Here is a 21,061-nt window from a genome sequence, read left to right on the forward strand (position 1 = left end):
AAATAAGGAGAAATACCAATAAGTTGGCCAACAATTAAATATGGATAAATATAGACGGAAACGTTAAAAATAGAAATACCATAAAAGCAGGAGCCCTAATTATAATAGAGCTTACAATGAGTGAGACTCATGTAGTGAGATTTAGGGCAGAGGGTCCATAAAGCAGATAGTCTAAAATGCATTCTTCTACTACAGTGTACTTTACTCATGGGGATTGTCTGCACGTTTCATGTTGAGAAGGCCCTGACATGTGTCCTCGTTCATATGTGGTCGATATATCTCAATGCAGTGTCATTCCTGTTGATTTTCTGCGCTATTTAAAACAAATCAATTAATGATATGGATGTAAATATCCCTCTAAGATTCTTCGCTATTTGGAATGGGTAATATGAGCCTTTATTCCGTTACTTGTATGACAACTTGTGTGGCACTTTGAGGTTTCTTACATGTTATTTCTGTGTTTCAGGAAAGACGTAGGGTTGAAGAGGTTTTTCCCGAAGAGCTTACTGGATTCTGTCAAGGTATTCTCATCGCTGTCATGTGAATTGATGGAAAATGTGTTGCCCAGAAATATTTTTCGTCCACCAAAAAAAGCAAGCAATATATTATGCGCCAGGCTGTTCCACAAATGTAATGATGAGAGACATTTAGTTTGTACATAACAATCATGCCGCACGTGCATTCATATTGGATTACTTTGTAAAGGTGTTACCTTTTTTGTAGTAAACTTAATCTCCTCTGCTAAATTAGAAAATTAACATTTTTACAGGTAGATGGCAGAAAATTAACATTTTTACAGGTAGATGGCAGAAAATTAACATTTTTAGAGGTAGATGGCAGAAAATTAACATTTTTAGAGGTAGATTGCAGCTTTCTACAATTTACAGGTGTTTGTGTGCTGCCCTGATAGATAACAGATCACATTTACAATTTACTTAATTAAAAAAAAAATGTTTACGCTTGTGCAAGAAAAAAGTATGCATCAGGTGCCCATATTCAGTAGAGTTCCAATTTAAATATATTTTGTGTGAAATAGGTGTCATGTGTTAATTATTAGCACAAATTGATTATCAGATGCCTTTGTGTGGTATAGATTTCATTGATCTCTCTGTACATTTTAGTCGTAAACATATTGCCTTTCAATGCATGTTCAACAGTGTGAAAGGCTTCGACTAAACAGTGATTGTCCTGTGAATAAGAGCCTGAGTATCTTGCCAGTTGAAGGAAGTCACTGCGTTATCCTACATTGGTGGAAAAGAAGGGGTAGAGAAGGACACACCTTGCGTAATTGTGTGTAACGTTGGCTGCTTAAACCTCACCAGACATAATTACCAACACAGTTAAATTAGTTGTTGTCTAGTTGCATTGAATAGTGCAAGGCCTCACAGCACCAGTCCCAGCACGCGTGTTGAAGAAACGGGAGCTATTGTGTCAAGTGCTATGCAACCTGTGCCTTAAACCAGTCACAGCACATCATGCACTGGAATTTAAATCCATGTGACTGTGATTCATTCGAGTTTTTGGATGTATACAGATGTGACCCATGCTGCAAAAAGGCTGCCTTGAGTCTTACTACAAGGTGCTAGGAAGTAAAAAAAAATCTTTTTAAAAGCCTGGAAACTAGTACGAGTCTTTATTTTAATTATTTATTTGAGAGTTCTACATAGCGCTAGCTAGACTCCAAGGTATTAGAGCACTAGAAAAGCTTCTAAAAATGAGAATAATTAATATATTATAAAAGATGTTATATTTTATAGAAATGATCTATCAAAACAGAGCGACTATCAATCTTTGATAGGGTTTGCGAATGGCACAGGCTCAACAAAAAAGCACTTTGATGCGGAAGGTGGCATTTGACGTTGTCATGATTCACTCTAAGCCTACTATCGGTTACCAAATGTATTATTTACAGGTCGCAGAGTGATTTTCCAGACCCGGCCACTAGATGGTGGGATAACACACAGCGTGTCAGTGTAGGATCGCTTCAAGCTCAAAACTATTATTAGAGGTAAATAACCTTTTCTGGGCAGCTGAAGAATTAGCACTTTATTTCTGGTAGAGGATGAATGCAGCCAGCAATCAGTTTACCAACGAGGTATCTTCATTGTATTCTCTCATAGACAGCAGTGCAATGTTTTGTCTGCAACAGTTGTAAGTAAGGCCGATATTGTAGGACATAAGTAAGGGGTGCATCCGATCATGTATACTGTAACTTGTACCGCAAGCAGGTACGCCCAGCTGTGGTTGCTGCCCCGTGAAGAGCGATAATTAAAATGTATGTGTAAAAATTCTTAATAAAATACTTTGAAATAAAAAAAAACTTATAGGTGCTGTATTAAGAATTTTCTTTCATTGTGATAAGTGGCCCTTCTGGCATTTATATATCATACATTACAGGCTCGTAGAGCATAGGAGCAGAAACATATATCTAGCATTAATAGGTGGCAAAGCCGGCACACCTTTAAACAGCAACCCCTGAGCACATTGCTGTATTGGCCCTTTCTTTCATTTTGTGCTGGAAAAATACTGCCACGTTTTACTGGAATGGGAGCCTGCTTGGGTGCCCATCGCATATGAGTAGAACGCAGCCAGTGAAGTTTTGGAGAATTGTTTGTGAATTGTCCAGAGACTTTCCTTCATCACTGTCTTGAAGGTTCATTAAACCGATGGAATGGATCCACATTCCTCTTCTGACCTTGCAGCTCAAGTAATCTATCAGTTTTCATTAATAATGCAGCAATCACAAAATAGTGCTGGTTTTAAAAAGGCAGGCAAAATATTTTAATTAAAAACTATTTAACTATTTGATTTGCATTGCTATTTATTCATTAACACTAAGCATTACTTTGCACTTAAATGTGTAAAGCAAGATTAGATTTCACTTTAAATAAACAAGTATTAATCTTGTCAATGAACATTTTCCATTTCTTAACTTTTTCTTAATGTTGTAAGCATCTTACTTATACAAACATATGTTCGACTAACATCCTTAACAAGGAACTTAGCAATAGAAATGTAGGAATGCCCTTAAAACCATCCCTTTCTAGTTGTGGCTGCAGTGAGGAAAGTGAAATATTGTATTAATATTGTTTTAGTCGGAAAGGCTTGTACCCTGTAGGTTTGTATTCTACATGGACTTCTAAATGTTTGTGAGCCACAGTGAAGAGCAGATTAACCGCATGCGTGCGGCGCATTTTCCCGCTGTGCGCTGACTTTTTTAAAAAGCCGCGGTTCATGACGAGCTCAGCTCGTCATGAGCGTACAAGAGGTGTACCTCATGACGAGCTGAGCTCGTCATCAGCATCGAAGGGGTTAAATGCATGGTGCATTGATCCTCCTGTATGCAGGCTGAAGAGGTCTCCCTTTGTCTAGCAATAAATGTAGTTATCTTAAAAATCTGGCATGGATCCGGCCCTCCAGGACCGACTTTGAAGAGCCCTGGTCTAACTGAAGTGAGGGAAAGAACTTTGCCCAGGGTTGCTGCCGCCAGTTGGGAGAAGGGGGGCCTTACATGAAGGGAGCCTTTGGGGCAGATATGTGCCCTTGTTACCCAACAGCACGAGGCCACGTTTTTTTAATGACTCCTGCTTTGGACAGTGACAGTGCATTGCACACCTAATCCTAGACTATTTCTGCAGGCCTCTCCCCTCAATTTAGAGCAGTGTTTCCCAAACTGAAGGTTGCCTGTTTTTGGTGGGTCGCGAAAATGCAAGCAATAAATAAAGATGCCTTTAAATTCTGTATTTATCGTGTCACATTGGCTGCACTTCAGAGACAGAGGTTGAATATCAGGCTGTGTCTTCTAATAAATTACGGCATATGTTTTTTTTTTGTTTGGGCCGTCCGAGAAAGACGAGTAAAAGAGAATTATGCGACAATCTTGCTCTGGTACAGGGTGTGTGAAAGAAAAGGCTGCAGGATGTCATTTTTTGGGGGAATACACAACAAAATATGAATGCCTGTAAATGAACTGCACAGATTCAGCAGAGAGGAAAGGAAAAAAATCTGGAGTGTGATGGGAAAAAAAGATTTTAATAGGATCAAAACAAATCAAGACCATTTACTTGGTGATGCACAAATGATAAATATTAACTGAAACACGATTTGCACACATTATAATTTGTGTGCAATATTGTTTTATCAGTAAAACTGTATGACTGTGCAACTTTGGTGGCATCTCAATAGAAAATGTGCTGTCTGTAAACAACAATTTGCTACGATACGATGCTTTAGTTACATTTAAAAACTTCCAACTCGTGTCCATTAAAGCTAGGCAGGTAGCACATGTTTGACTTTCTAAAAATTGGGTTGTTGTTTTAAAAGGTTTTGGCTTTGTGCGGGGAAAGGATGTGCAGTCACCCAGCACCAAAGGTCATGCACACTTTTTCCACATACAAGGGGTAACTAGCACAGACGTCTGAGTGGTTTGGCACCTAGAGCCCACCTTCCTTGCTCCCACAGCAGCCACACACCCAGGTTGGTCGTTTGCACTGTGAGAAGAGGCAGCATTCATTAGGTCTGCAGATTTCATTGCTGCTGCCTGGTTACGGGGCGATGACAGGGCATAGAATTTAACCTCGATGATTCTAGACCTGTTTAGGGAAGGAGAGCGTGTGCGCTGGCCCTCCGGTCTCTTGTGTGGGTGCATGTGCTGAATGTTGGCATGTGTGTCGGTGGCTTACAGTGCCTCCCGTGCCATGTAAGGGAACCTTGCAGTGTTAGCTGTTAGTGTTGTGCCTGTGCTCGGTGTATGAGACAAGCTTCCAGTGAAGGAGAAGTAGGGTGACCAGGCATCTTGGATTTGCTGGGACAGTCCACGTTTTTCACCAACTGTCCCAGCAGATTCTGGGAAATTTACCTCGTGTCCAGGTTTTCTGAGAGGGTCAACTGAAAACGGTGGCAGGTGCCTTTTTATGTTTTTCATAGAAAGGATAGTTGACCGCTGCTACAAGAAAGCAATTTAATGAAGAGGCATGATACTGTCTTTAAAATGTGCATTTTATTTATGTTCTCACTGTCTCTTCTCTAATTCTGTGGTGATGTTTTCGATCTGTGTAAAATAGTAGTCCTTCTATTTTTGTGAAATATTCCGGTTTTTGGCTTTACAATTCTGTTTACCCTAGGGGAAGGAGGTGTGTGCGTGTGATATATACTTGCTGCTGCCTGTGCTGGGAGTATGTGTGCGAAGGAACCTTGCTGCATTTCAGCCAGGGGTGTCGTTGTGACGAGTGCAGATAGAGAGAATGAGAGCGAGAGAATATGAATGAATGAATCTGTGTTTCAGTGATTTAGTGCACGTTATTTCTAATTCTTATTTTTTTCTACTAGTACTTCAACGAGATTTTGTCCCTTTATTACTCTGATATACATCAAATGCAAGCACTGAGGACTTCAAGTAATTCCCCATCACAGAGGTTGGGTTTCCAGTGCTGGTAGAGTTTCAGCTGTTAGTTTCTTGGCACGTGAATTTCCCCACGGTGGAGAGTTGGAAAGGAGCTATAGTATACTGTCACCCGGGCCCTAAGACATACTTCAGTCTTAAGTTAACAGAATTAATGGCTCCCTATGCGTTATCCTCGCCTAATTTCCTTCTAATTGGAGATTTTAATCATCATGCTGAGCTAGCATCCGATCCAGATGCTTCTAACTTGTTGTCTAACCTTAAAATGCTCGATCTCCATTTGACAAAAACTGGCCCTACGCACTCTGCCGGCCACACTTTAGACCTCCTATTCTACAATTCCCAGTATATACATATCGACGAACCTGAAGCTCTCACCTGGACAGATCACTATTTAATCAAATATAATATCTCTTTTAAATATTCCCCTACAAAATCTCAAACGGGAAAAAAGGTTAGAACAAGATCCTGGAAGCAGCTATCTTCAGCCAGCTTTCAAGCTGTATTTAAATCCCCAGATTTGGGAAATATACCGGACAGCAATGCGGCGTGAGATGAGTTCTCAGAGTCCTTTTCTGGGGCTCTTGACATAGTCGTCTCCTACAAAACTAATACGACTAACTTGTCCAGACCCAATGCCCCTTGGTACACGGCAGAATTAAAAATTGACAAATAAAATTGTAAGAAATAAGAACGTATATGGAGGTCTTCGAAAGGCGCCCCCCCCCCCCATAGACACCAATAAAAAAAAGCGCTAGGAGCTTACCAAGCAAAAAAAATTTAATCAGGCGGAAGACTCTTTACTATGGGCAGAATTGACCAAGCAGGAACATGTGCAAAAAAGTTTTTTTTAATTCTTAAAGGAGAAATCTAAACCTCTTGCCTGCATTTCAGCAACAATAGCTTCCCAAACACTCTGTGACTCCCTGGTTTTGCACTATGAAACAAAAATAGATAATATCTATCACAATTTTCATAATAACACGTTGGTGCTAATATTCTCAGAACTCAATAATTTTTCAGGTAATAACTCCCAGGCTATATTAGAAAGATTTGAATTGATCACATATACTCAAGTAGTGGATCTCTTAGTTATAACAAAATCTGGCTCTCCAGCAGATCTTTGTCTCCATCATATCACAGCCATGCTATCCACTTCTCTTGCACCCTTGGTTACATCTCTATGTAGCCTATCTTTGCCATCAGCCACGGTGCCTAAGGATTGGAAAGCTGCCTTTGTTACACCTATTTTAAACAAGCATTTACAATGCAATGGTTTTGCCTTTTGAAACGTTTAAGCTATTGGCATTGTAAATGACAAAATTTTTATTTATGTGTTGGTTTTGAAAACAGATAAATAAATGGCATTGTCATTTACAATGCCAATAGTTTAATCTCTGGCAAATGCCACACAAAAACACACAGACCACCACATACACACAGACCCACACACACCAACAGAGCCCCACCCACACACACACAGCCACACACCCAGAGCCACACACACCAACAGAGCCCCACCCACACACACTCAGCCAGCCACACACCCAGAGCCACACACACACCCAGAGCCACACACACACACACACACACCCAGAGCCACACACACACACACCCACCCAGAGCCACACACACACACACAGAGCCACAAACACACACCCAGAGCCACACACACACACCCACCCAGAGCCACACACACACAGAGCCACACACACACACACACACACACAGAGCCACACACACACAGAGCCACACACACACAGAGCCACACACACACCCAGAGCCACACACACACACACACCCAGAGCCACACACACACACACACACACACCCAGAGCCACACACACACACACACACACCCAGAGCCACACACACACACACACCCAGAGCCACACACACACACCCAGAGCCACACACACGCACCCAGAGCCACACACACGCACCCAGAGCCACACACACGCACCCAGAGCCACACACACACGCACCCAGAGCCACACACACACACACCCAGAGCCACACACACACACACCCAGAGCCACACACACACACACCCAGAGCCACACACACACACACCCAGAGCCACACACACACACCCAGAGCCACACACACACCCAGAGCCACACACACACCCAGAGCCACACACACACACCCACCCAGAGCCACACACACACCCACCCAGAGCCACACACACCCACACCCAGAGCCACACACACCCACCCAGAGCCACACACCCAGAGCCACACACACACACACACCCAGAGCCACACACACACACCCAGAGCCACACACACACACCCAGAGCCACACACACACACCCAGAGCCACACACACACCCAGAGCCACACACACACACCCACCCAGAGCCACACACACACACACACAGAGCCACACACACACACCCAGAGCCACACACACACACCCAGAGCCACACACACACACCCAGAGCCACACACACACACCCAGAGCCACACACACACACCCAGAGCCACACACACACACACCCAGAGCCACACACACACACACCCAGAGCCACACACACACACACCCAGAGCCACACACACACCCAGAGCCACACACACACCCAGAGCCACACACACACACCCAGAGCCACACACACACCCAGAGCCACACACACACCCAGAGCCACACACACACCCAGAGCCACACACACACACCCAGAGCCACACACACACACACCCAGAGCCACACACACCCACACCCACCCAGAGCCACACACACACACACCCACCCAGAGCCACACACACACACACACACACCCACCCAGAGCCACACACACACACCCACCCAGAGCCACACACACACACACCCACCCAGAGCCACACACACACACACCCAGAGCCACACACACCCACCCAGAGCCACACCCACCCAGAGCCACACACACCCAGAGCCACACACACCCACCCAGAGCCACACACACCCACCCAGAGCCACACACACCCACCCAGAGCCACACACACCCACCCAGAGCCACACACATCCACCCAGAGCCACACACATCCACCCAGAGCCACACACATCCACCCAGAGCCCCACACATCCACCCAGAGCCCCACACATCCACCCAGAGCCACACACATCCACCCAGAGCCACACACATCCACCCAGAGCCACACACATCCACCCAGAGCCACACACATCCACCCAGAGCCACACACATCCACCCAGAGCCACACACCCACCCAGAGCCACACACACCCACCCAAAGCCACACACACCCACCCACCCAAAGCCACACACACCCACCCAAAGCCACACACACCCACCCAAAGCCACACACACCCACCCAAAGCCACACACACACACACTCAGGAGAGCAAGCACAGCGAGGGGGCAGGGAAGCAAGCACAGCCAGGGGGCAGGTAAGCAAGCACAGCCAGGGGGCAGGGAAGCAAACAGCTCCTTAGTGAGTTTAGTGTGCAGGGAAATAAAAGATGAACCCCTGGGGTCTTGTTTGTGTGACTCTCCAGCTGACAGCGAGCAGCACCCAATGTTCTTATAAGTGCAAATATTTTGCGATGCATTGGACGGTGCCAGATCCTGCGGCCACGGAAAGTTTGTCTCCAGACACGGTGGGAAAAAAGGTGGCCTTTATCCAAAGCCAAGGACGTAGCTTCCAATTGTGTACCAGGTGCAGTGGCACCTGGAATGGAGGGTGGGTGGGGGGAAAGGGTGCATTCAACCCTGATTAACCCCATCTTTCACCGTTGAAGCTGCTGCCAGCGGGGTCCATTCCTTCCTTGCACTAGGGCCCACGACACACTGGGTACTATGCCTTTTTCCAAAACTTTTTAAAAACTGTGCCCTAAAATTGTCTGTTGTCTTGCACAAGTCACCCTTTGTGCACCCTTGTCCTTATGCATACTAGCCCAGCTGTCTGGTAACTAAGACCTGTGCTTCTAGCCCTTGTGCGCGAGTAGCGTTTAAGAATTGTAAATACTAACTCTGTAATTGCCTGCTGTCATATAAACAACTGTTGTCAATGCACATAGCCAGTGGAGAACACCTTGATAAAGCCAGTAGGCAGAAGCTTATTGCTTGTGAAATCCTCTATTTCAGAGTCTGAAGGCAGGGACTGTTTTTTGAAAATCCTGTTGAAGCACATTGTGAAAGCCTAAAGTAAGTAGCGTATTGATTATGAAACCTTTAGTCAAACCCAATAGGCCGAGAGAGCAACTGATTTTTATTTATTAATTGCTCTCGTTACCGATTCCTTTCATATAGTCATAGGAGCGGGGGGGGGTAGGGGGGAGAGGGGACATTAATCAATTATCCGATCAACCCCTCATGCCGAAAAAACACACAACTTCTACTACCCCATTACATGCACTCACTTCTTATACTTTGCAAACATGAATTGACTTCAAAAGGATTTTAACCTGTGACCTTAAAGGTTGCACGCTCAACTTTGAGACAAGCTAATTTCCTGCTGGGCTGTGGAACAACGTTCTTGACATCACTGTGTTTAAATGTCTCTATTCGCCTTCTTGTAAGAAAAGACAACAGTGTGGCCATATATTGCACAAACATTAAGTGTTTACGGCCATTAAGTTCTCCCATGGCTTCAGTGTTGAAGCTGGAGCCTTAAATATAAATCGCCCACATTAATCCAACCACAGTTAGAGCTCTAATAGGGAGAGGGAAATGAAGTGTTCATTTTACAGTCGCTGCATGGATACATCCAACTCACATTATTCATTTATTTTAAATTTAAGTACAGAAGGCTTCATACCCGTCTTATTTCATAATAATTCTTTTCGGCAGCGTCTAACTGATGTGAGCCTTTTTTTTTTTAAATACGTCAGTGTCATTTAGTAAACAAAATAATTACCACCATTTTCCCTGGGGCAGTGGGTGGAGTATGCATGTTTTGAAGGAAGCCTCAAGTGACTCAGTAAAGTGGATGAAGCCCAAGATGTTTGCCGGAAACATTCAAATTATGCCATCCGGAAACATTCCATATACAGAAAAAAAAAAATCAAGCATTGACACACAATAGTTTAAGCGTGGTCCCAGTGAAAGACATGTTATCACCGCGATCGAGAATATATGAGGGAGGGGAAGAGAGGAAGGGAAAGAGAGCAGAGAGGGATGCAGTCTTAAATCGGGAGACGGTCCAGAAGAAAAGGGGCAGAATAGGGAAGGAGGAGTTTGAAATGACAGAGGAGAAGCATGTACGGGGAGGGGGCGGGGGGGCGCGTGGGACTGGGAGTCTTAAGCCTTCAGCAGAGGATACTGACAGATAAGAGTTTATGTAACAGGCACATGGAAACGGTGCGAGTTTAATGTGCGTGAAAAGAAAATCCCGGAGGCACATTTTCCCTGGGGCAGTGGGTGGAGTATGCATGTTTTGAAGGAAGCCTCAAGTGACTCAGTAAAGTGGATAAAGCCCAAGATGTTTGCCGGAAACATTCAAATTATGCCATCCGGAAACATTCCATATACAGAAAACAAAATCAAGCATTGACACACAATAGTTTAAGCTTGGTCCCAGTGAAAGACATGTTACCACCGCGATCGAGAATATATGAGGGAGGGGAAGAGAGCAGAGAGGGAGGGAAAGAGAGCAGAGAGGGATGCAGTCTTAAATCGGGAGACGGTCCAGAAGAAAAGGGGCGGAATAGGGAACGAGGAGTTTGAAATGACAGAGGAGAAGCATGTACGGGGAGGGGGGGGGGCGCGTGGGACTGGGAGTCTTAAGCCTTCAGCAGAGGATACTGACAGATAAGAGTTTATGTAACAGGCACATGGAAACGGTGCGAGTTTAATGTGCGTGAAAAGAAAATCCCGGAGGCACAGTAAGCTCGTCAAGTTACCGCAAACGGATTGTCTCGTTTCCCTACACAAGTCATCGTGTTTTAGGTGCTGGCGTCACGCAATTGGATCATTTTTGCTTATTCGGCATAACAATCGTGCTAAATGTCAGAGGGAAAACTGTAGTTCAGTTGCCTAATAAAGGATTTCTCTCACACCCCACTAACGTTTCAGACCCCGTTTGTCGACTTGACGCTTGAAAAGCACGGACAGCGGGAGGGGGGGCGGCGGGAACGGGGACAGCGGGAGGGGGCGGGCAGACACACGGACAGCGGGAGGGTGTTACGGGGAGGCACACGGTAGGCGGGAGGGGGGAAAGAACGGCAAGATAGGCACTCACCTCGACTTCCTCCGGCGGCAGTCGGCCGCGTAATGGGGAAAACAAACGAATTAAAAAAAAAACGTAACTCCGCCCACCGCCGCGATGACGACATCGCAGAGGCGGAGAAGGGAAAAAATCTCGGGAACGCCCCCGAATCTGGTCCGGCCTTTGACGGACAGATTCGGCTCCCAATGGCTAGCCTCCATTTATGGAGCTAGCCAATGGGAGGAGGGGGCAGATACCCGACCCCACATAGAGGATTAGAGGATATCATTAGATTTTGCTAGCGCATGCGTACTTCGTACGCATGCATCGCTAGTCAAAACCTAAAAACCATCGGCCAATCCTATGGGCCTGCCAAACTTCGGTCCTATTTGTCTCTTGCCCTTCATTAGCAAGTTGTTGCAATCTCATGTCAATAGCCAACTTTCCTCTTATTTAGAGACGCATCATATGGTGGACTCCTCTCAATCGGGCTTTCGTCCCACTCATAGCACAGAAACCACCCGGTAGTTGACTCGCTCAGCCTTTCCATGGAGGCAAGTACAACTGCGATGCTGGTTCTTCCTGACCTGTCTTCGGCATTCGATACCATGTCTCATCCCATCCTGATTCAGCATCTGCACGAGATGGGAATTCATGGCACGGCATTGAATTGGCTAACTGACTTTCTCTCAGGACAGGACTCCAAAAAATTATACTAGGTCCTTTCCAATCCAAGACTCTGTCCCTGGGAAAGGGAGTGCCTCAGTGCTCTACCCTGAGCCCCACACTCTTTAATATCTACATCTACCTTAGCTCAGCTGGTTAAGTCCTTTGGCTTTGAAACGCTTTAATATGTGGAAGACACACAACCGGTCTTCGCCCCTGGAACACAGATAGAGAATGTCAAAATACATTTTACTACATGCATGAGAAACATTGCTACATGGATGTCCCTAAACTGCCTTCAGTTGAACTGGATTTCGTTGTTTGGAAAGGCACCGTCCCTTTGGACAACTGATTGGTGGCCCATTGAGCTCGGCCTTGCTCCCTTTCCTAAAAATACAGCAAGAAATCTAGGTATTTTGATACGCAACAAACTATCGATGAAAGAGCAGGTGATAGCTACCTGTGGCACGTTCTTTGGGGTAATGTGCCTCCTTAAGAAGGTATTCCAGTGGCTTTCGGTGTCCTCCCGGAAGACCTTAGTCCAGGTGCTGATATTCAGTTGTCGGGATAATTGAAATGCGCTACTCGCAGCATTCAACTAATCCCTTGTATCGAAATTACAGGTGGTGCAAAATACTGCTGCCTGAATGGTTAATAAACAGCCACCGGGCACACAGTCCTGCTAAGGGTACTTCACTGGCTGCCTGTAAAGAAAAGAGCAATTTTTAAACTACTCCGTCTGACCTTTAAAGCCAGGTCAGGCAAAGGACTGAGATATCTGCAGAATAAACAAGTCCCCTATCTTCCCCAAAGAAACCTCAGACCAAGTAACCAGCTTCTCCTCCACCCACTACTTACTCGAAGTCTAAAATACGGTGGTCGATCCTTTTCATATTAGGGCATGCACCGAGTTTTCAGGCTTAAAAGACCTCTTAAGACCTGGCTTTTGTATTGGTTGATTCTTATTGATCTGCTATCCAAGTGCTGAGATGCCCCTTCGAGGTTGAGTCGTTGCGTTATATCAAGTTATAACATATTGCCCCTGCTTCTGAGAAGCCCAGCTTCCTGCGCTATAAGGTTTAGAAATGACTGTCAGGAGAGATCAGCGTTAGAGTATAAGGTAGTCTGTTTTAGTATTGTCAGTTGCAATGAGCCCCTGTGCCTTTCACAGAGGGAGGATTTCACTCATTTGTGTTTACCTCATCACACATTTCCGTTGAGCTGCTGGCTCTGTGACTGATCTCCGAAGGCAGGTAGTGTGATAGTCCTGCAGAGGTTCACGCCGTATCTATTGCTTGCTTGTTGGCTCTTGTTAACCTGGCAAAACTGGTGCGGGCGCAGCATGCCATGGATCTGCTCCTTTCTGACTGGAAGGGCCAAGTCAGTTAGCCTCTCACCATTCATGCTGGACGCCCTTGACCTATTCAGTGGAGTTCCGCAAGGATCCTCCCTGCGCCACCCCCTTAAACACATACATCATACCTCTAGCTTGCATCATCAGCTCTCACAACATCAGCGTCCTCTGCTACGCCGATGACATACAGCTCATTCTCTCCCGCACAGACAAGATGCCCTGTACCCTGCTGGATGAAAACCAACTTGCTGACGCTAAACTCTTACAGGGCCGAAATTGTGATCTACAGGAAGAGAAGTTCACCGTGGGGCTCTACTTGGTGACCAACAAAGTAGGACCGACACCCGTCCCCACCACCCATGCCAGGGATCTCCAGTTCTCCAGTATTGGGGTGTCTTTCATAGATTCACATGCCTGAATCATTCCCCGTCGTCGGAGTGGGAGTCCTCCCACTCTGACGACGGGGAATGATTATGGCATGTGAATCTATGAAAGACACCAATACTGGAGAACCACAGATTACAGGTAAGTAACTATTGTTCATCGTCATCATCAGCAAAACCAAGTCAACACTTTCACTCTCTCCCTCATCCTCTTCTCTTTAAGCTGTATTAGAGCCAGTGCTGCTCTCTGAGGCTCTAGGAGAGCCCCGTCATAGCTGCCTGAAATTACTTTATGACTTGGAAACAGTGGGCAGCAGTTTTTGTTTCCCACTGTTATTGCAATGAATAGCCAGATTTAGAGTCTGATATTCACTATAGAGGTTTCGAATGGAAAATGTACATGCAGCTTTATAGATGGATAACGGCAAATAACTGGGATGTTATTCCCTGGTGGATTCTGAGTGACCTCAACCAGACAACGAGTGAGGTTTGACTTGTCCATGATGTCGCTTAGAACGGGGAGGTGAATACCGTCATGTTACTCTCATTTTTCCCATGTGTAATATTTTGTTGTATATTCCTCCCCCAAATAACCTGGCCCTGCTTGCAACAGATATGGCCCGCTTGTTCACATTAAACGTTTCTTTCGGAAGCCATACACAACAGGTCTATTTAGCCGCTCCGGTACCACCAGCATTTACCAGGAGTAGGAATTCTAGGATGTGCTTTTAGTGTTTGATGTCTGCTTGGGTTTCGAGACCGATTGAGACATTCTTTACTTGATGACCCCTTTAACTTTGGTAATTATCAAAATTAAACTACTCACACCAGGCAGTAGTAGTTGCCTTCAGTTTGGTCCGATTATATTGATGGCCACCGCACACAATGTGCTACAGTTGGCTGTACGTTTCTATAGATAGCCAAATTGTTAGCCCCATCCCAGACTGACACATGGCCCTAATTGACAATTTAGACCATGAGTTCTAGATTAACCCTTTATCAATCGGCAATTAGTATTTCAGCTTGCATTTCTGTTTAATATACTTATTGAAAAAAAGTGTAGCCTTTCCACTTATTTAAAAAAAATAATGTTGGTTCAGCTAAAAGAAAGAGGGTCTTTTGAAGAAGCATTGAATACTGTAAATAGCCCAGGGTAGTTAGTTCTTCTCTACAAATAATCAAGGTTTACATTTTAACAGCCGCATCCCATTGAATTTTCGTTTGTAAGAGATGGTCCCGCCACCATCAGCAGTAGACATTAGCCCTCGAGTGCATGCAGGGTTATAGTTCATTAATTCAAGAGCTGGTGCAGCCAGTAAGTCAATAGGATGGAAGGTGCATTAGAAGAAACACTTACAAACGATGAGCCAATTTATACACGATTCCATTAAGGTCAGAGATGCTGCTTTGACGAGATCATGTGTTTTCTTACAACTAATTAAAGTAAAAAAAGAAAAGCAAGCTGACTTGACGAAAGGGTTTTGAACTAAACTGGAAAATGGTTGAAATTAAGAGTCTGCTGAACTTTAGATTCCACAGTATACCATACCATACGTTCCGTCACGTGATACAGTGATCTGACCTTATGTGGCCTGTGTTTTAATCTTCAGGCAGGACTAGGGCATTGGGCATCAGAGGGACTAAGCAACTCGTGTCTTATCCTTCCTCTTCGCTTTGCCCTTAGAGTGGACTTTAATAGCAAGTACTGCGGCTTGGGGTGCAATTTAAACATACCGCCCAATGCGGGTGGCACATTATTATTGGTTATAGCTTAGAGCGTCTTCTTCTTTGGGCCCAGTGTGGCATCAGTTCTAATTGTGTAGGTAGAGCAGAGTGCATATTGTCTAAGACAGTATTTCCCCACTTGTGGGTTGGCAGAAGGTTGCCATGCAGCCACAGTCTGGGCCAGATCAGCCAGTGAAGTTTCATGATCGCCTTAGAGAAGTTTCAAATGGAAATTTCAGGTCATAACTGGTTATTAAAAGAAATGTGTAATTCAGTTGAAATGTTAACAGATCATGGCGTGAGGGTTTCTGAGTCAACATATAAGATAGTTTCAGACTAAAACACACAAATACTGAGTTTGTCTGAGGTAAACATTGGATACCTCTTGCTTGTACATACTGAAGGACTGAGTACTTAATAATACCTGCAAGATATGCCAGTTAACAAACAGACCAGGGCGTTTTTCCCAGCGTACCTGCATTCTGTATATAAAACTGCAAAATTTTATTTTGGAGGTTTCGGGCAGCCTGCCTTTTCAAGCAAAGAATATAAAACAAAACTATAAGGCAAGGAGATCCTCTAATTAACTTAGCAGATGTTCAGCAGCACCTAAGCATATAGGCAGGAAATAGGGACCAAGTGTAAGCGAAACATTTAGAAAATCCTGTTTTAGAGGACCAAAGATTGAGGGTGGGGTTCTCGAGATGGGCGTATATCACCGCAGGATCCATTCCAGCAATAGCTCTTTACCTAAGTGGTGTTTCTCAGGGGGGGTTCTCCAACCTTTCCTGTAATAAGAGCTACTTAGGTTACATGAAAATCATACCGAGCTACTAATGTTTGTGATTTGATAGCGACCACCCCATCCAGGATCGTCAACAGTGATAACATCAGCGCATTAGGCGGGGTTGGCAGCAGTACATTTCTAAAAGCACTATCAATTTTGAAAGTGTTGCAAATGTTACCCTCTTGGTAAGCAGGAGTCAGGTAGCTGGCTTGTGTAGAATAACATGTTGTAGGTTTATTGAAGAGCGTATAGGTTAGATTACAGGTTACATAGCAAGTACTCCACCAGGAGCATCATCCTGTCTGCTCAGCCCACTCTAACTAACTGCCAACCAGCCTCCAGTCACTCACCACCATTCCATGACATCTCACACTGGCTGAGCAAAGCAGGGAACAATGGAGATGTGCACAGAATGCACCTCAAGTTTAGCAGATTATAACAGAATGCAACTACATGGGTAATACATAACGATCATAGCTGCAATCCTCCTGGCACCAGGGTACTAATGTGAGTAATGCATCTATTCAATTCAAATAATAGCTTTAAATTGATTTTAGAAATGTAAAAGAAATTCCCCAAACATCGGCTTGTAAATTCTAAAAATATAAACACTTTCATATCAAATATATGTTTTTTAATTCTGGTATACAAAAAATAATTCAACCAAGCAAAAGCGTCTATATTATAAGCTGCACACAGGAGAGCTACTCACATGTAGCTGGAGAGCTATTGGTAGCTCACCAACTACTCGTTGGAGACGCCTAAGAGTCCCGAATCCTGTTTTCTTGGCAAGGCGAGATGCTCCGCTCAATGGTCAGTAGCCTGGAGCCAATGTACCAAACCTCATCTTCCAGGACTCCAGGTTTTCTTGACCATTTTATGTGAGGAGAAAACTGGTGCTACTTATCCTGGAGAAGGCAGTTATATGGTGTTGTTTTTGTGTCAGTATCTGTTTTAAAAGCATTCTAGAATTCTTCCACTTGAAGATATTCCCTGGAGGACGCTAGCTATGTTGACATGACCATTAATAATAGTGTTTTTGTTCTAGGCATCTCTTATAATAATTTCCAGAGCCTTACTCAGGGCTGCACTTATATCTGTTGTACATAGTAAAAACAATACACTGCATAGTAGTGATAAGAGATGGGCAAGAGTGAGTATGTTGTGTCTTCGATCCTGCTCTAAACCTAATATATGTTTAAAATTGAAGAGCGATATTATGTATTATTTCTTATTATGTACAATATTCTGAGTTTATGAACATAATTTCCTCTTAATTTGCAAAAAAAATCCTCAAAATTATTCTATTCTATTTTAAATCGATTATGAATGAAATGCTGTTGCACATTTTGTAATGGATTTTTTCCCAAAATAATTATTGGGTGGTTTAATTAATTTACACATTACAATTACATACTTACATGTGGGAGTGGAGCTTTTCATCTGCTTAATGTGTTTGGGGGCGGGGGGGACTATCGTATACTACACACTAATAAACTAATAATTATCACACCATGGTTTTGACAAGGGTTTGCATACTGAGCAGATCTCACCCATATTGTCTGTTATTCAGTATTTCTGCAATAATACGTCAAGCCATTAACTTCCATCAGAGTGTTTTTATATACCAAAGAAGCGTTACCTTTTCAGTTAATTTGGTATTCAACAGTTTTTAACTATTGTTGTTTTGTAGGCAAAAACACTAAGGAAATTAATCCAGCAGACGTTTCGACAATTTGCCAACCTAAATCGGGAAGAAAGTATTTTGAAATTTTTTGAGATCCTGTCTCCGGTTTACAGATTTGACAAGGAATGCTTCAAATGTGCTCTGGGTGTAAGTATAAAACTCAATTAAACAGCGCGTATAGCTAAACAAGTTGTGCTTTTCAGTTTTGTTGTTCTGTAAGAGATTTTGGGTCCTTAGTTATTTTGTAAGAGATTTTGGTTGTTTTTTGCTTCTGCTTTTTTAAAAATAAATAAAAGAAACAAATACTAGCATCGACTGAGCTGAAAATAAATACTCAAAAAGCTAGTGATTATGTTGATAAATCAAAGTGTTGAGGGAGTAGTATACTGTTTCATTAGCAAGGCAAGCATTTTCAAAAATCCACTTAGAACGAAAGCACAGAAGATGCTGTTTATGCCCTTCTGCTAACAAGACATTGTTTTTGTCTCCTGCTCTTTATCTTTACCTTCACATACACAGTCCAGTTGGATTATCTCTGTCGAGCTGGCCATTGGCCCAGAAGAAGGAATTAGTTACCTGACAGACAAAGGTTCAAATGTAAGTATCTTTGCGGTGCTCAATCTCTAACTTAATTTGGTTAAACTTTCCAGTGGGTGTTCTCAGGCACAATTAACAGGTTATCTTTGATTCTTCTTTTGAGATTAAGGGTAACTTTACAAAATGTCCATCTTTTCTCTGTTCAGCTGTAGCCCCTTAGACCGTGTTTGTATGTATGTTTGTATTTATGTATGTCCTGACTACTTGTAAGACTGAAGATTGCAACTGGCTAGCACTGAGACACAAAGCACGACTTTACCTAACAGTTATTTCAGGTATTATTGAACCCAGTAAAGTGCTTTCGACTCACTGCATCTGTCTAATTTCTTGAAACGTAGCAGTTTTACCTTTAGTTTTTAAAGATAAAGAGACACTAATTTGATTTCGAAATATGAGCTATGTTGTACCAATGAAACCCCGGTCAGTAAAATGGCTCCTTTACTGGGGTATTGTTTTTTAAGGAGATGCTCTGTGGGTCAGCTTAAAAGGTTGGACAAACGGAGGGTTGAGTGTATATATGTCTACCTCAATTGTTCATTAAAGCTCTTTGATATTCCTTTTTGTCGAAAGTAGATGTAGTCCGGTTAACTTTTGAAGGGATTGGAGACATTGGCACCCTGTTTTAGTTCAATATTTATCTGCATCTCTCAGCTAAAGAGGAGTCCAAGAATGCAAAAGGGCTCCAATGTCCTACCGGTGGAGATCTGTAAAAGTAAATTTTTCAATAATGGAGCCTCATATACTGGCAATGCTGCCGAAGGGGAGTCCTCCTCTCGGATCTACGACAGGCAACCATTGTAGTACTTCCCAAGCCAGGAAAAACTCAAAGGCCTACATCCTACCGACCAATCTCCCTTTTAAACAAAGAGGTCAAACTCCTGGCAAAAGTACTGGCGCTCTGCTTGGTGCAGGTCATCCCCACACTGGTGCACGGAGACCAGACTGGTTTCATACCTGGCAGAGCCTGCTGAAACTCTATTGCTGACTAGATCACATCAGTGCCATGCAGTAGCCCCTGGTCTTGTTCGTGGTGGATGTGGAGAAGGCCTTCAACTCCATCAGTTGACAGTATAACATTTAGGTCCTGCAGAGAGACTAGGGTTTGGCCCGAAGTACTGTAGCTGGATATGACTCCTATAGAGCCACCCAGTGGCACGGGTGAGAGTCAACGAGTGGATTTAAAGAGAGTTCCTATTGGGAAGGGGGATGCAGCAGGGTGCCCCTTGTTGCCAATACTATTTGCACTATGTCTGTAGCCGCTGGCGATGTAGCGGAGAATTTGGGTGGACATAGTGAGTTTCCCGGAAGTAACAAACAAATATTTAAAAGTATCATTATACTCAGATGACATATTGTTATATCTCGCTGAACGAGCGATAGCCTTGCTGGTAGTCCTGAGGTGGGGTGGTCATGACGGAGATCTTTCGCTACATGGGAATCAAAATAACACGTGAGCGTGCACTGTTCCTCAAAGGAAATTTGGAGGTGGTATACTGAAGAGCCCGGAAAGACATGGACCGCTGGAGACGTCTGTGCCTCTCGATTATGGTTAGGGCAGCCTTTTTTTAAATGATAGCAGTTTCCAAATTCTTGTATATACTTCAGCATTCCCCTTGGCCCATGCTGGAGACATTCTTCGCAAGGGTGGAGACAGCAGTGTGTACCCTCTTGTGAGATGGGGCGCCCCCCGCATTGCTCTGCACACTTAATGCAGATCAGTATACAATGGTGGTATTTCACTGCCAGACCTTAGGGCATACTACTGGGCAGCTCAACTGCAAGCCATGAATGAATGGTGCTCCACCCCTAGAGATGACCCGGCTGCTAGACTGAAGTGACACTTGATGGAAAATAAGTCGCATATACTCTAAATTTACGAAAGACACGCCAGATCCGCACTACCTGGTCCAACAAAGGCCTCTATCAAGGCATGGGATTAAGCAACAGCCTTCGTTGGGTGGGAAGGAAGGTTTACTCGGACAACTCCTCTGTTGGCAGCAAGATCTTAGACAGCTTCCCGACCTGAAGCCCTGGGACCGCTTAGGCATCTCAACTCTCGGGGACCTTGCGGGAAGGGAGGGTTTGAAATCCGTCCTAGATCTTCTGTAAGAGATACAATTACGAGGCGCACAATTCCTCAGATACCTACAAGTTAGACATGCACTACATGCCATAGGAGTGGACTGGGAACAGGTGTTAGAATGCAGCCTTGTGGAGAGTAGAATGCTCTCTGAGTAAATGACATTCAGGGCCATCTCCAGCATACATCGTACACTCATAAATAATAGACCCGACAAACTGCGGGCTCTTAGGGATAAA

At 44.1% G+C, this 21,061-nt stretch overlaps 1 protein-coding gene across 15 annotated transcripts in view; it reads left to right on the forward strand.

Moving 5' to 3' along the window:
* Window positions 1–21,061, forward strand: part of PTK2 (protein tyrosine kinase 2) — an 858,662-nt gene that overhangs the window by 467,252 nt on the left and 370,349 nt on the right. For all 15 annotated transcript variants that reach the window (XM_078686693.1, XM_078686689.1, XM_078686690.1 and 12 more), the window contains 3 exons: window positions 467–521; window positions 18,152–18,292; window positions 18,665–18,742. In XM_078686693.1, coding sequence (XP_078542819.1) covers window positions 467–521; window positions 18,152–18,292; window positions 18,665–18,742 — 274 coding nt within the window. The remainder of the gene's footprint in view (window positions 1–466; window positions 522–18,151; window positions 18,293–18,664; window positions 18,743–21,061) is intronic.

Source organism: Lissotriton helveticus, chromosome 4_1 (assembly GCF_964261635.1).
Source record: "Lissotriton helveticus chromosome 4_1, aLisHel1.1, whole genome shotgun sequence".
NCBI classification, from domain to species: domain Eukaryota; kingdom Metazoa; phylum Chordata; class Amphibia; order Caudata; family Salamandridae; genus Lissotriton; species Lissotriton helveticus.